At 35.8% G+C, this 15393-nt stretch overlaps 1 protein-coding gene across 1 annotated transcript in view; it reads right to left on the bottom strand.

Annotated features, from left to right (window-relative positions):
- Nucleotides 1–15393, bottom strand: part of LOC149791954 (uncharacterized) — a 144725-nt gene that overhangs the window by 10350 nt on the left and 118982 nt on the right. The window contains exons 35-44 of the mRNA XM_089970469.1: nucleotides 12792–12984; nucleotides 9646–9798; nucleotides 8416–8566; nucleotides 7151–7272; nucleotides 5633–5814; nucleotides 5209–5293; nucleotides 3820–3934; nucleotides 2140–2286; nucleotides 1066–1194; nucleotides 290–418 (exon numbers count right to left, since the gene is read on the bottom strand). Coding sequence (XP_089826595.1) covers nucleotides 290–418; nucleotides 1066–1194; nucleotides 2140–2286; nucleotides 3820–3934; nucleotides 5209–5293; nucleotides 5633–5814; nucleotides 7151–7272; nucleotides 8416–8566; nucleotides 9646–9798; nucleotides 12792–12984 — 1406 coding nt within the window. The remainder of the gene's footprint in view (nucleotides 1–289; nucleotides 419–1065; nucleotides 1195–2139; nucleotides 2287–3819; nucleotides 3935–5208; nucleotides 5294–5632; nucleotides 5815–7150; nucleotides 7273–8415; nucleotides 8567–9645; nucleotides 9799–12791; nucleotides 12985–15393) is intronic.

A 15393-nucleotide genomic window follows, 5' to 3' on the forward strand; every position in this document is an offset into this window, starting at 1 on the left:
TCTTTGTATAATCCCCTGTACTTTTCTGAATTTCAATTCAGCTACCAATTGGAAAGACAGCATCCATATTGTTAATAGTAATAATAAAATAACATTGTTGCAGAAGATGGAGGATGGAAATTTAAAATGATCTTAGACAATCAACTTTGAGATAACTGCTCAGGTATATAATGGGCTTATAAGGACCACTTAGATTCACAGAAAAGTAATATTTTACCAGCTATGTAAATCTCTCTCTCTCTCTCTTTCTCTCTCTCTCTCTCTCCTGAATGACACAAGTTAGTCTCACCTTTTTCACAGAAGTGTCCCACCTTCCCAGGAGGACACCTACAGGTCCCAGTGACCGGATCGCAATCTCCAACCTGACACTGGCATCGATTAGCACATCCCTTCCCCCAGTACACGTTCTTCTGACACTCTGAAACAAATAGGAGCAAATGCCACAAGTTTTTAAAAAAAATTGTATCTAAAAACAAGGGCTTACTAATGTCTGATGAAAAGTGGGTAATCAGAAAAGAAAAGAAACAAAAAGAACCAGATAGACAGGAAAAAGGAAAATACTAATTTACAGTTATAAGGCAACCATGGACAAGAAAGTTTCAATCTGGAAGAAAAGAGCAGATGAGATATGAACTCATATGAGAATAGAATCAGGTGTTGTGGTAATTGCATTCGATATTTCCAAATAAACTTTTATGACACCAAATCGTTAGATTCTTCACATGATATATAAATAACATGAGCTGGGCATCCTGGAACAACAACTGCAATAAATTCCTTGACCTAATATATAAATTCAGAAATATTGTAGCACAAAACAGCCAATGGTTCAAATTGCTTAGCTTGCTTCAAATGTCTGTTTTGCACGTTACTGTGTTGCATTACAGTGACATAAGGAACTAGATAAAGCTATACAGCAAGCTATCGCAGCTCTACAACTTTCTGCAATAAAGCACACTATAAACTACAGTCGAAGGTCAGAATAATGGACAAAATGGTCACATGAAATGAAAATCAAATATTGTACTCTTCTTTGTACTTTTTTACACTACTTGCATTACTTACGTTGTTCACAATTATTTCCCTTGTAGCCAGGGTAACAGTCACATTTTCCAGTGAAAGGATCGCATGTGCCTTGATCATTGCACTGACAGCTTTGTGAACAATCCTTACCCCATTTTCCAACTGGACAGACTAAAATACAAGATATGTATAAATCCTATCAAATTATAATACTCATTCTTAACCACATATGGAATAAATTATTGCACATTATAAATAAAAAAGGTTTCAACACAAAAGCTATGTAACAATGATTATTCTCTTCAAATGAGAAGACATTAAATAACAAACATATTCTTCAATTAAAAATCATTTTGTGAACAGATTCTGCTTTCTTTTTAAAGACTGATGTTACATATTGCAGACCTTTTCCTTTTCAGCCACAATGTTTATAACAAAAAGTTTAGGAACATAGGATAAATATTTACATCCAAGGGGATCGAGTTGTATTTTTCTAAAACTTTCCATTCAGTTACATCTATAATGAAAACAAGGTCCTATTCCAATATCACAGGGAAAATCTGTTCCTATTTCAGGTGTAATCCATTTCATCCATCATATTAATTACCCCAGTCATGTGGACTTGATTGTGTCATATTAATTATCCAGGTCACATGGACTTGATCTGTCATATTAATTACCCAGGTCACATTGACTTGATCTGTCATATTAATTACCCGGGTCACATGGACTTGATCTGTCATATTAATTCCCTTGGTCATGTGGACTTGATTGTGTCATATTAATTACCCGGGCCACATGGACTTGATTGTGTCATATTAATTACCTGGGTCACATGGACTTGATCTGCCATATTAATTACCCGGGTCACATGGACTTGATGTGTCATATTAATTACCCGGGTCACATGGACTTGATGTGTCATATTAATTACCTGGGTCACATGGACTTGATTGTGTCATATTAATTACCCGGGTCACATGGACTTGATCTGTCATATTAATTACCTGGGTCACATGGACTTGATCTGCCATATTAATTACCCGGGTCACATGGACTTGATGTGTCATATTAATTACCCCAGTCACATGGATTTTGATCTGTCATATTAATTACCTTGGTCGCATATTTGCCCTGTGTATCCCATGTTACACTGACATGAACCATCTAATGGACTACATCTACTGTTTTGTGTGGCACACTGGCATAGTTGTGAGCAATGAGGTCCGTATTGTCCATCCACACAACTCTGCCGGCACTTCACTGTAAGATTAAAGAGACACGACTAAATTCTTGTAAGTGTATAAACATTATAGAAGTAGCAGTAAAAATCGTTTATTCACATGTTATACAAATATCGAGTGACTTGATGAGAATATGTTTGAAGCATGATTATATTTTAACACGAGTTATAAGTTACTGTTGTTGCTGTTGTAGGGTTTAACGCCATTTTACAGCACATGATAGGCTATACATGGTGGCCAGTATTAATGGTGGAGGAAGAACCCGGGAAAACCCCAGAAAGAACCACCGACCCACGAGAAGCTACTGGCAAGCTTTCTCACATACCCACATTGGCTGAATCCTAGACTTGAACCCACACAGACAGAGGTGAGATGGCAGTTATCCGTAACATAGAGCACTTTAGACCACTCAGCCACTCGTGGCCCCTAAGTTATAAGTTAAAATATTTAGGTAGCATTAAAGATTGTCATGGATAATTATACTACATATTAGACAAATCCTCCCATGCACAATTGCATGCATACCCGTAAATGAATGATGGTCCTTGCCCATTCTTATCTTTTTTGTGTCTACAGAAAAGAACCATTGCACAGTCAAAAGTTAAGAATCCAACATGCTGTTGGATAAGATACTTACTTGATTTACGACCTATGGTGTTCCAGAATCATTTTACGGCAGACTGTGGTTTTGGGGATTTAAATCCATTGTTCAGCAAATAACAGGCTATATATGGTGGCCAGTATAGTTTGTTGGAAGAAGTACCCAGAAAACGCCTATAAGAAACACCAACACACTGGAAGCTACTGGCAAACTTTCTTGCATACCCAGTCTGGGTGAAACCAAGACAAGAATCCTAGGGAGCAAAGGTCAGATGTTAGTTATCTGTAAAGGTGACCACCTTTGACCACTTGATCATGCGGGAACCCAATGTCCTTCAAAAGGGGTATAGAGTTAATCCACAAACGGGCCAGGTAGAACCCAATCTTTTAGTGGAGTTCTGTGCAAGTTACATTTACTGCAAGATGTACAGCTGCAACTTTTACACTGCAGTGGCACAGTTCAATGAACAGTTGACAATCTACCAGTATGAGTAAAATAGGGTCAGTACACTCTGTGTAGACTGAAATTCCCTTCCTACATTTTTTTTACTCATTTATCATTATTTATCCACCAAAACACTTTTAATGCACACAAAGTGGACCATATTACCCTTGTAACAGTTTGGTTGCACTTGAGTGTGATTCAATGTTATATGCAGGTATGATGTTCTAACAATGTATTACTGCCACCACCATTTGTATGTTATATTCAACTCCATAGGTCAGAGTTGTCTCTACTTGTAGAAATGTTCTATAGTCTTATAACCCACAGTACTATATAGCTTTGTCCTGTCTCCCCATGGGACACAAGAATATTACAAATTGATATAAAATGACACAAAGTCAGGAAGTGAAAATTACCACACATGGACAGGCAACCATATGTAATATGGACACACACTTCCATCCATCTACCTTAGATACTTTTGTGCATATAAAATATATAAATTACCTCCAGTAAAGCCAGGTTTACACATACAGATCCCTTCTCCTACGGTACATGTGTCTCCATGGGGTCCGCAGTCACATGAGTACGTACAATTAGGGCCCCAATGGTCAGGAGAACACTGCATTGCATGAAGATTATTAATATTAATACAGAGTAAGTATATAACTCAAACATTCAAATAAAGTATACAGTCATTATTTACATTCTGAAAACTGCCCTTGCCAATGCATGTAAACAATGTGTGTTAATTTACTATGACTCAAAAAATTAACTGATCAATATTTACTCCTTTTTCATGTTTACAACATACAGTCTATAGGGATAACGAAAATGATAATTCAAATGACTAAACTCTCTATACTGTTGAGTATTCAAATGAATAAACTCTCTATAATGTTGAGCATATGGATAACACAAACTGTTGAGTATATGGCTAATGCATACAGTGTTGAGTATATGGATAACACACACAATGTTGAATATATATGGATAACACAAATTGTTGAGTATATGGCTAATGCATACAAAGTTGAGCACATGGATAACACACACAATGTTGAGTTTATGGACAACACAAATTGCTGAGTATATGGCTAATGCATACAATGTTGAGCACATGGATAACACACACAATGTTGAGTTTATGGATAACACAAATTGCTGAGTATATGGCTAATGCATACAATGTTGAGCACGTGGATAACACACACAATGTTGAGTTTATGGATAACACAAATTGCTGAGTATATGGTTAATGCATTCAGTGTTGAGTATATGGATAACACTCACAATGTTGAATATATGGATAACACAAATTGTTGAGTATATGGCTAATGCATACAATGTTGAGCACATGGATAACACACACAATGTTGAGTTTATGGATAACACAAATTGTTGAGTATATGGCTAATGCATACAGTGTTGAGCTCATGGATCACACACAATATTGAGAATATGGATAACACATAATGTTGAGTATATGGATAACACAAATTGCTTAGTATATTGCTAATGCATGCAATGTTAGCATATGGATAACAAATGTGGAGTATATTGATAAAAAAAATTGTTAGTATATGTATAATGCATAGTGTTGAGTATGGATAACACACAATGTTGAGTATATGGATAACACAAAATTTTGAGTATATGGATAATGCATATAGTGTTGAGTGTATGGATAACACACACACAATGTTGAGTACATGAATAACACAAATTGTTGAGTATATGGATAACACATACAATGCTGAGTATATAAATAACATAATGTTGAGTACATGTATATAGATAATACATAAAATGTTCAGCATATAAATAACACACACAAAGTTGAAAGTGTAGATAACACATGCAATTGTTGAGTATGGAGATAACATGAATGCTTACAGCAACTGAGCAATTTTGTCCCGTAAACCCGGCCGTGCACATGCACGTGCCCAACACATTGTCACAGTATGCACCGTTTAGACAACTGAAATATCATAAAAATAAAAATAAAGATACAGATTATGAAAAATAAAACTTTAAAACCTTAAGAAGGAATATATATTTAAATTGGATTACGAAACAATTATTCCTGATTGCTGTGATTAGGAGATGAGATAACACTCAAAGTAAAATGCCTCATAATGTTATTATTTGAATTTGGATTTGTGTAACTTAATCGTATTTGTGTACTAAGTAATTATTTGAACTAAAATGGTTCACTATGCTATACACATATCTCCATGGACACATGCATTTTGCTTTCTCTTACTATATGATTTACTCCAAGATTTCAAATTTTAAATTCCTCGGAGAGAATTCTCACTTGCATTGCTTGCTGCAGTTATCACCATACGTTCCGGCAGGGCAGGGCCTGTCACAAAGCGGACCCGTGAATCCTGTGCTGCACATACAGAGACCACTTGCAACGTCACATCCGGGTTTTGCATAAGGTCCACATGGAGGACATTTCAGGGCACATTGTGGTCCCCACACACCAAGGGATCCCTGTATACATAATACAAGATTAAAGAATCCCGTACATAGACACATACATACATACAAACAAATTGAACCTATATATGTCTAGAAAAAAAGGGCTCTAATTGTTGTTTATGTATTTTTATCATAACATTACACCATGTTAGATTAGAATTACATCTAATTTGATTTTCGCCATTTTATCTTTGCCCTTAAAGTATAGTTAACGAAAAACTAATTATGAGTATGTTTTATTAAACCCTTCAAAAATCAAAGATTACTTGCAATCATGTCAACTTTGTACGATCCCATAGTCTTGTTTATATTTATATATATATATGTCTCTGGTTTGAAGTAGCCCCATAAAATAAACATGTACTTGCACTTGCCGCTAAATGATTCACAGGATAATCCTAATTTCAGCATGGACGTGAGATAAAAACAAAAAAGCAAATAATAGCTTACAATCAATACAGACTTCTATGTGTTATTGTCAATGTGAAATCTTTTCTTCCTAAAAAGCTAGGATCTTGGAGATTGAGGCTATAACAGCAGGTACTGGTGGAGGATGGCGATTTGGCACTCAACGTTTTATTGAAATGATAAGGACAAGAAGAGACTTGCGGGAATACTCTTCCATACCCTGCTGCATTCAAGTGTCCATTCCAACAATTCAGAATGCTATACCATTCACGACTTGCATGAACATAGTCATTAAATTTTTATCAATATTTTTGTCTTCAGATGTTGTCAACAAGCTTTAATTCCTCCATGTTAATGATGAAGGCTGATCTAGTCCAGCCTTGCATGACTGTTTTGGAGACAATAACTGTCAGGTACCATTTCCCATAGCTTTATTTGAGTCATAATTCATTCTTAAAGTGCTTGGATGAAATTAGGCAAACTCTCCTTTTATGAATGAAAATTGATGGAATGGTTATGATTGCTAAAGAGGAACATTTGTGTTAGAATCTCGATAATTAGTTTGTTCATAAAATAGAGATCTTGAATTTTATATCCTCCACCTGCATTCTCAGCAAAATACTCTATGTATGTATGTATGTATGTATAAGAAATGTCATGGTCGAATAGTTACATTGCACTCAGTACTATGACACGCAATTACAAAACTCATTTACTTACGCTGGACGACACCGTTGGTGGTGACCTGTAATGACGTTGCAATATTCTTCAGATTATTTATTGGTAGATTATATTTACTTAATAACCAATCATAGTGTTCAAGCACAGGTAACTTCCCTTTCCTCCAGATTCAAAATGACTGATGTTTACATTTTCAAATGCAAGATTATGTGAAATGGATCTTAATAGTTTTAAATTGAAAATTTAAAGTACAACTTACATCACACTTGTCTGCACAGGTAGGACCATAGTATCCCGAATGACATTGACAGCGTCCAGTTATAGCATCACAGTCTCCATTGAAACAGATGCACTGTGTCTGACAGTTTGGTCCATAGGAATCTGTGGCAAAATAGGGGTGAGAAAACATTGTTCCTTTAAAGTTAATCACTTAGATTTACTCGACTGACTTCATAAGAAATATGTGAGGAATTTGTGAGACAAAACATATTCAACCATTCTAAACCAGACACATTTATCTTGTACAGGCATGTCTCTTGACAATTCCATTTAAACTGACCTGCATGAACATGAAGACAAATATCAACAACATCGCTGATTTAAAGAAAGAAACAAATATAAATAATTGAACAGTGATAAGATTGATCTGAACAATTATCAGAAAGTTGGTAAAATATTTAATGGGCTTAACATGAAAACAACAGCATAGATATTAAGAGATGGTACATATTTGTTTACAAAATTATATGAGGTAAAGATGTGGCAAAATCCATGTGTATTGCAAAATAACACTAATTGAGACACAATTATTCATTTGGTGATTTTAGACGTTAGAAAAGATACACTCGAATGTATTAGAGATATGCAGATTTACAAAATTGCATCTAATAATGATAACATTGTGATATCATTAATTATTTGTCAGGTTTTCATTTTTTGGTGATATCTACAATTATAGGAATATAAATACAGATGTACTAAAGTATCACCATATTTCAAAATTGCAATCCAATTTTTGAAATTTTTCAACTAGTTGTCTGAAGGTAAGAGTGATATATATATAACATTATGAAGTCTCCAAATACTCCCTTACAACCCTAAATAAATGGTACACATTTTTATAAACCTTTAGTACATTGCAAATTTGATCTGATAAACTTAAAGTAAAAATAGCTGACCTGTAAGACAAACATTGACTGCAATTTCACGATTTCAAGCTCAGTATCTACTGGCACTAAAATGGTTACATACCTTTCATATCTCCATCAAAATTAAACATAAAAACTGGCAAGTCCTCATTTGGATATTCATTGCTGATTTATAACAAGTCATTTATTCACGTGTTTACTGAATTCATTAGTTTTATTACAAAGCAATTGTCTTGCTTTCTTTATTATTGTTTTGATTGATAAATTAAATCTGATGCTTTTACAATTAGAAAATGAATGAATTAAAAAGTTAAAATTTGCAAATTAATGGGAAATAGGACTTAGAAATACAGCCTTGTATAAGAGCATATATTACCTATACACGCCTGGTCACAGTTGGTTCCTCCCCATCCTGCAGTACAGCTGCATGTTCCTGTTGTCCCATCACAGCTGCCATGTACGCATGAACATGGATATATGCATCGTGGACCTCTAAAACCATTTGGACAAGTGCAAGTTTGTCCATTCTGACAGAAAAGATATAACCTTTAATTAAATACGCAGTGTTTGTGTTGTTAATAGATTATGATGACTCTGCAATTAGTGCACTACAAAGAAGCCCTAAGTTCCTGTTGTACATGTTAAACATTGCACATTCACCTGCGTATGCATGCAATTTCATGTTTGTGCTGCAATTCACATCATTTTATGGACTGACTGGTAATATCTAATATTTTATGTATTTGATGACAGAGGCAAATTATGGAACCTTTGGAAAACTTATTCCACAAAATAAATTATCAAAATTCTTTATTGTTTAGATGTTCAAAGGTTTTCAAATTGTCTTTTTATCTAATCAAATCAAACACCCAAGGTCGCTACTGGTACCATTGTCAAACATTCCAGTCTTTTACCATTGCCAATTGGAATTAATAAATTAATTCACTGCATTAATTCAATTAGCGAGATAACAGATCTGATCTGAATAATTAATTTGGTTTGGCATTTATGGCACATCAACACAGGTAGACTATAATGCTGAGGCAAATATGTTACAGTAACATTCCAAACACGGTTGGCTGATCTGATACCAGAAATCAACCCCACACCTTTTCAGTCATGAGACTAGCGTGCTAGCCACTGATAATTTACTTTAAATTATGCAAATAATTTGCCAAATACACAAAAATATTTTTAAAAGTACATCATCTTATGTCATCAAATAATGGATGACCCACTGTGGCTGAGTTGGTGTGCTGGACTTGCAACCAACGATAATTAGAATCCTGCTATTGGACGTGTCTACGGGCAGGACTCTTTAGAATCCTGCTACTGGACGTGTCTATGGGCAGGACTCTTTACTCCAATTTCTTCTCCAGTAAATATCTTACTTGTGTAGAGGTGACAAAAACAAACCGATGAAGAATGACAACAATTATCGCAACCACCATTTGGAGCTAGCTACAAATTACTACATGATTACAAACATAAATATTTCAAAGTAAACCATGGGCACTAGAAAATTGTCAGTTTAGATTATTATTTCAGACAGAAAATAAACCTTTTCAAACAAAATTGTATCAGCTTAAAGAATATCTTTGCTTGCCTGGCAAATGCATGTACCATCCACTTTACTGCATATACCACCATTGCACGTGTTGCATCTCTGAGTACAATTGTTGCCATAGAAACCGTCTGGACAAGGATTTTCACATTGTTGTCCATAGAAACCTGGGGGACATTGACATGACCCATCAATCTGTGGTAGAAAGGGACATATCATGTAAGTAATTGATACTGCAAATTTGTTATTTATTTACGGTAAAAATGTACCCCCCCCCCACCAGCTATACATTTAAAAAATGCCAGATGAATGCTTGAAATTTATCACACAAATTATTGGTATTATTGAAAGAGTCATGTGACTGTCAAAAGATAATTGGAAACGTGTCCATCCTGCTTGGTATCAGCGCTAATATATGATATTTTATAACCTGAATACTTTAGTTTTGAAGGTCCCTACTATAAATAAAATAGCAACAGAGTTAATGGACTTAAGGTGCTATCTTTGAAAACCGACACATGTCAGAAAAGTGTACGAGAAAGGAGATCAAAACCAGAAGACCATTGCAGGATTTAAGGACATTGAAACCAGTAGAGCCATTCATAGGATTTAAGGAACTCAAAACAAGTAAGTCTTCGCAGAGGATTTAAGAAGTCCTAAGTCAGGAGACCAAGTTGGAGGATATAAGGAGATGTAAACCAGTAGAACAAAACAGAAGATTTAAAAAGATTTTAACTAGTAGACCAAGTTGGTGGATAGAAGAAGACCTAAACCAGCAGTGGAGTGGATTTGTGGCATAGCATCAAATGTAGAATTGCGAGAGGAGAACCAGTATTACACAAATATAGCTCACCCAGACTAATCCTTTTTATCAACAATACTAAATGTTATATGCCAACCTAGGTGGCAGCACAGGAGTCTGACGTTTAACAATAAAGTATAGCAAAATCTCTAACAACATGAAATCACCTTATCCGTTATCTAACAGAAAGCGTTTGTGATCGTAATGGTGAAAACAAAGGTTAATTTGCTGGATTGGATTCACGACATGGTTGTCCGAGAGTTATGCGTTAGTACATCACTGTCTTTCGAATGTATGTGTGTAGTTTTTAACTCTTCTTGCGATTATGAAGTGATAAAAGATTCGTGAGAAAAGTCAAATCAAGCAGAGGGTTGTGGTCACCACTGCACTCCTTGTGTTTCAAGGTGATTTCACATTGTCAGAGATTTTGACGTACTTTACTGATAAAATGTCAGACTCATGTGGTGGCAATTAGAGTGATCTACCCTTGATACAGGGACTTGGCGCCTTCTGGCATGGAAGGCACACTTTGTAACTGTGGAAAAACTGAGCAGGTGTATGTATATTATGATCGGCTAAGTATTATTAAAGAAACGTATTTTACTAAAAGAAATTGTTTCATCTTCAAATTTGTTACCTGATTATAATAAATTAGAAGAATAGGCACATGGTCAAGGGAGACCACTCGGCCACTCATCTTACACCAAAAAGGCCATCCTCGGTCCCTTATGGCATGTGAATCTATAATCTAAAGGGGCCCTGAGTGGCCGAGTGGTCTCTGTCTGCGTTACTTTGAGTCTCGGATTCGACCAATATGGGTATGTGCGAGACCTTGCCAGTAGCTTCTCATGGGTCGGTGGATCTTTCCAGGGTTTTCCCAGGTTCTTCCTCCACCAGTTATACAGGCCACCATCTATAACCTATCTTGTGCTGAAAAATGGCATTAAACAACAACAAAAACTATGTAATCCAACACAACTTCATATTCCGGAAAGCGGCTTCAAAAAGAGGAAATTTTTTCCCTCCCCCAAATCCAGTAGAAGCTGTTGAGTAGTGTCCTTATGAAGCTGCCAAAAGGCATTGGAACGTAACCTGTTGCACCATGGTTATTGGTCCCACCAGACGATGTGTAGTCTTTTTTAATGAAGGAAACCAAGATAAAAGAGGGAACCAAATCTCAATCTCAAGGCATGAATAATGACGATTAACCAACAATTTTGCTCAAACACAACGTCTGTGGTTGCTGTCCAAGCTTCATGAGCCAAGATGCGAAGTAATTCATTTGCTTTGGGGTTATTTGTCAATATGTTGAATGAATAACCCTTTTTATCAATGACTGTATATTGTCCTTTCCCTCTGTGAGGTGTTAGAAGTGGCATTTTTCACTTTGACACAATGGCCAGGTGTAAGAAGTGGCATTTTTCACTTCGACACAATGGCCAGGTGTAAGAAGTGGCATTTTTCACTTCGATACAATGGCCAGGTGTAAGAAGTGGCATTATTAACTTTGACACAATGGCCAGGTGTAAGAAGTGGCATTTTTCACTTCGACACAATGGCCAGGTGTAAGAAGTGGCATTATTAACTTTGACACAATGGCCAGGTGTAAGAAGTGGCATTATTAACTTCGACACAATGGCCAGGTGTAAGAAGTGGCATTATTAACTTTGACACAACGGCCACGTGTAAGAAGTGGCATTTTTCACTTTGATACAATGGCCAGGTTCATTTTAAGTACCAATCTAACACCATATTAGTATAGAAAACATATCAATATGTGTCCGACAGCAGTGGAAATTATACATAAATAGCATATGAGCTTTCTATTTCGCAAACCAGACATGCATATCTTTAAATAAAGCAATGAGGGGAACTTTATAGCGACCCATGCAGATATGTACCAAGTATTCCAAAGTCTTCTAGGACAGCTGAGTGATGACTCCTAAATGCACGACAAAGAAAGAAAGAAAAGAAAAAGAAATTTTGGAAAAAAGCAGATGGAATATTCTTCCCATCCTTCCAAAATGTTAGCATGTTTATTGCGAGTCTCTTGTGTCTATAGAAGGTGTGTTTGACGTGGCACAAGCAAAAGTAGTACCTGAATTATTATGGGGATTTGGCACCAATACGTGTATCAAGGGTAGTCCACTATCTAACTGCCACCTAGATGGGACGGTGACTTTCAGCTTTGTAAATAAAACATTTGAGTCTGTGAGGGCTGGATTTGTGATATAGTAGTACTTTTCCTAAGACATGATGATTGGGCAACATACTGAAGAATGACAGAGTAACGTAATAGTCATAACCACCAGAAAAAGACTAATATAAATACAGGGGCTCATGTACACCATAAAGATAAAGTGGTTACTGAATGGAAATTACTTACTGGATTACACGTGGCTCCATGCAGACAGCTACAAAGGGATGTGCAGTTTTGTCCATAGTACCCAGGGTTACATTTATTTTCACAGTTGCCTCCTTGATATCCTGGCATGCACACACATTGACTGCTGAAGGTATTACATCTAGTAGTCTGATTCTGCAGGCATGTGCAATTCTGTGAGCATGAGTTTCCAAAGCTGAGACCAAAAAATTTTACAATGTATTTATAACACCAGTAATCTTCCAGTGATGTAGTGATATGCATATATGGTTTAAATAACCACCTCAGTGATGATAAAATAAACAAAAACATAATAATTAATATAATACTAAACATAATGAAAGACCTGAAGAGAAATTATGATAAATGATAACCTATAAGAGACTGTATATATATATATATATATATATATATATGAGAGAGAGTTGTAATTCTTTCCATGACGGATTCTGAGTTGCAAGGAATGGCTCACATAAAAATACCATGCTCCAACGTTTTAATCTACTCTGTTGTACCCTTATTTCCGACAGAAGATGGAATAAGGCAAATTGAAAGGGCTCAATGTACACGGAAACCAACTCACTAGGCATGGAAATATGTATCACATATAAAAAAAATAAACGCTGGATTTCTATTGAACAATATGTATATACATTATATTTTAATTGCAAAATTAACATCTGTAAACCATATAGATAGTTCCACGCTTAATTTTCTTCACTACAATTTCAGAAATCTTATTATTGAAGATGTTTTGAATTACTGTAGTTCAAGCTAACTGGTACGAACTTAAACCAGGAAAAAATCATCTGGATCAGCAACTGACAGTATGCTTCAGATGATTAGCAATCTAAATGACAAGAGAGACTGGGACCCAACATTCCAAATTCTTCTCCTCCAAGTGTTAAAAGGGAGACCTACATTTTAATATACAGTATTTAGACACATTTAGCAACATCACGTGAAGCTGATGTATCCAAAGGGACCCAGGAGACTTAGATTGATGTTTTCTACTGAGTTTTGTATAATGTTGCAACCTAAAGATAGATGCACATACTCATCTCATCAACTTGCAATTTCTGTAAAAAAAAGTTTGGAATATCTTATGTGCAAGCACTTTACTTGACTCCTCATCAAACGTTCTTGTCATCATAAAGCTGTCGGATAAATCAGATCAAACTTGTGTTCTCTTTCATAAAGAAGTTAAGAGATTTGAAGATTGAGTAAATCAAGTACAATCAGGACAGATAAAGCATGCAAAATCAAATGGGCTAATCCAAATATTGAAGTTTGACCATTTCATTCCCTCTGTCTCTCTCTCTCAATTGCTGCTAACCAGACATTTGTTTACTTAATCCATCTGAATTTTATGTGGCATTGGAGCTACTATGTCATCGGTTAATTTGCGTGATTTGTAGAACACCAGCGATGGATTTTGTTGCTGTTGTTTATGCTTTTTAAGAAAGTTTTCTTTAATGATAGTAATCACACACTTCTTGCTCTGGTCTCTTGTTCATGCAGTAGTGATCCTTTCTCTCTTTGTATGTGCATTTGTTTGTCTGTGTCTCTATGTGTGTGTAAAGTCTTCCTGTTAAGTATATATCATTTTCATTAAGCACAAATTAAAACAATTTCAACAAACTAATAACCTTTCAAGGAACGAATGTTTGCTCTTATTGTAAGCACTGCTCCACAAGTTCAAAAGATAGAACTATTGTATAACCAGAGAAACAATGAGGAAATGATTTGGTGTTTGTCACCCAATGATTTTTTAAAAATTCTGTTGATCTCATTGTCCGTTTATTTCAACTGTCACTTGGTTGCCATAATGTTGTTGCTGTAGGGTTTAATGCCATTTTTCAGCACAAAATAGGCTAAACATGGCAGCCAGTATTAATGGTTGAGAAAGAATCTAGGAAAACCCAGGAAAAACCACCGACCCGTGAGAAACTACTCAGGTAAACTTTCTCACACACCCTATAGGCCGAGCCCAAGACACGAACCCACGCAGACAGAGGTGAAATGGCAGTGATCCTTTACAGTGAGCGCTTTAGACCACTCGGGTACTCAGAGTCCTGGTTGCCATAATTGCTGCCAGGTTGCCATAAAACTACTTGCCACTATCTATCTGTGTGTGTGTATGTTGCAAAAATTGATAACTATTTTAGTGTACTTGTGAACTTTTGTCTGAAAAAAATCAGTCTCAGTGAAGACATTTAATGCGAAATATTTGAGAGAACTTCCCTAATTATCTCTTTTTATAAAATTTAATAATTTAATCACATTTTTTCTTCAAAAGAATTGTGAATCAAAATAAAACTGTTTAAACATTAACTCCAAGAAGAACCGCATGCATCAGTCACTAGCTAAAAAATACAGCATAATTAGAATGTCTCGCACAGACCCAAGTATGGTAATAAAAAAGTTCAGTTAGGTCTCATTTTTATGGGCCATTACACGTGCAACTCCCATCAATCGATTGACAGTTCCAGTTATCTAGTTATCCTAGGTGCTGCATCATTAGGCAGCAATGAAAACTTGACTGGAATCACTGTCCTAAAATGAATTTAAAATCAGAGCAAAATATTATTCCTTGTGACACATT

This window comes from Sinohyriopsis cumingii, chromosome 9 (genome assembly GCF_028554795.1).
Source record: "Sinohyriopsis cumingii isolate HCF-2022 chromosome 9, ASM2855479v2, whole genome shotgun sequence".
Taxonomy (NCBI): Eukaryota; Metazoa; Mollusca; class Bivalvia; order Unionida; family Unionidae; genus Sinohyriopsis; species Sinohyriopsis cumingii.